This window comes from Galeopterus variegatus, unplaced genomic scaffold (genome assembly GCF_000696425.1).
Source record: "Galeopterus variegatus unplaced genomic scaffold, G_variegatus-3.0.2 Scaffold11119, whole genome shotgun sequence".
In the NCBI taxonomy this organism is placed as follows: Eukaryota; Metazoa; Chordata; class Mammalia; order Dermoptera; family Cynocephalidae; genus Galeopterus; species Galeopterus variegatus.
This window is the reverse complement of record NW_007737230.1, coordinates 40,453-41,599: the sequence shown is the minus strand read 5'-3', so window position 1 is coordinate 41,599 and position 1,147 is coordinate 40,453. Positions and strand designations below refer to the sequence as shown.

Genomic DNA, 1,147 nt, shown 5'->3' with positions numbered 1-1,147 from the left:
GGCCAGGCCACCCTGTGCTTGTCACTGGGGCCACAGACGCCAGGTGTCCCTTGAGTCATGGCACCCTTGGCTGGGAGAGTTTAGGAGACATCATGGGAAGGTCTTCAGCAACGCCCCCTTGGCCGGGAGGCCTCACACCCTTCCTGGTGGGCCTTCCTGCTGCCCGTGACAACGTCCTCCCTCAGGCCGGCTCGCAGACCACCACAGGGGGCAGTGGCTCCGTGGAGTTTTCCTTTTTTTTTTGATTAATCAGTTCCTTACTGACCAAATTCCTCTGAGTTTTTACAAAGGGGTTTGAGTATTCCTGGGCTCTACGTGCCTTTCTGTAGATGGACAAGACACGACTGCTATTAACCCGAGGTCTGGGAGAAACCCAAACCATGTGAACGGCTCGCCAACGCCCACGCCCCCTTCCTCCTGCGCCCGCCGCGGACAGGCCCGCCTGCGCCCGCCTCCGAGTGATGAATTAGCCAGGGATCTGCAACAACTCCTCTTCATGCCTAAATATTGTTTCAGCCTATCAGACTGTTAGTGCAGAGCAGGATAAATGAGTCCGGGGCCGCACACTGACCTGCAGGGCCTGCTGCCCATCCAGGCTCCAGACAGCCAGCGCCTTCCCTGCGGAGCCTGAGACGCCCCTGGCCTTCTGGGAGTCGAAGTCAAGGCCCATGACGGGCTCCTCGTGGCAGGCGATGCGGCTGCACACCTTCCGCTCAGAGACGTCCCACAGGGCCACCGATCCGTCCTCGTAGCCGACCAGAAGGAGTGGGCGGGGGCTGGAGTTGGCCTGCGGGGAACAGCGGAGCGATTAGCTCCCGGAAGGGCCCTGACTCCAGTGAGTTCCAGCGAAGGGGCTCTGGGGACGCTGCCTCTCCTGCTGGGCCCTGGGTGGGGGCGGCCCAGCCAGGGAGCTGTTTCCTGAGTCTGCACGTGGCCGTGACAGTTTACAGGCTCTGCATCCCCAGCGCCCTCCCACACACCCCCTTGATGGCTGACATCATCAGCATGGGGCGGGCCTGGCTGCTGTTGGGGTACCCCAAGAAACATGGGGTTAGAAGCCACAGAGCCCCCTGGAGCAGCCCCAGCCGGGCCTCACTTCTCGCCACGTCTGCTGTCTGGCACATGCGTGCACCAGTTCCTGCCCAAA

General features: G+C 61.9%; 1 protein-coding gene across 1 annotated transcript in view; it reads right to left on the bottom strand.

The window, feature by feature from the left end:
* Positions 1-565: 565 nt before the first annotated feature.
* GNB1L (guanine nucleotide binding protein (G protein), beta polypeptide 1-like) overlaps positions 566-1,147 on the bottom strand; it is a gene marked incomplete at its 3' end in the record, with an annotated part of 19,866 nt that continues 19,284 nt past the window's right edge. The window contains exon 5 of the mRNA XM_008594594.1: positions 566-787. Within this exon, the coding sequence (XP_008592816.1) occupies positions 566-787 (222 nt within the window). The remainder of the gene's footprint in view (positions 788-1,147) is intronic.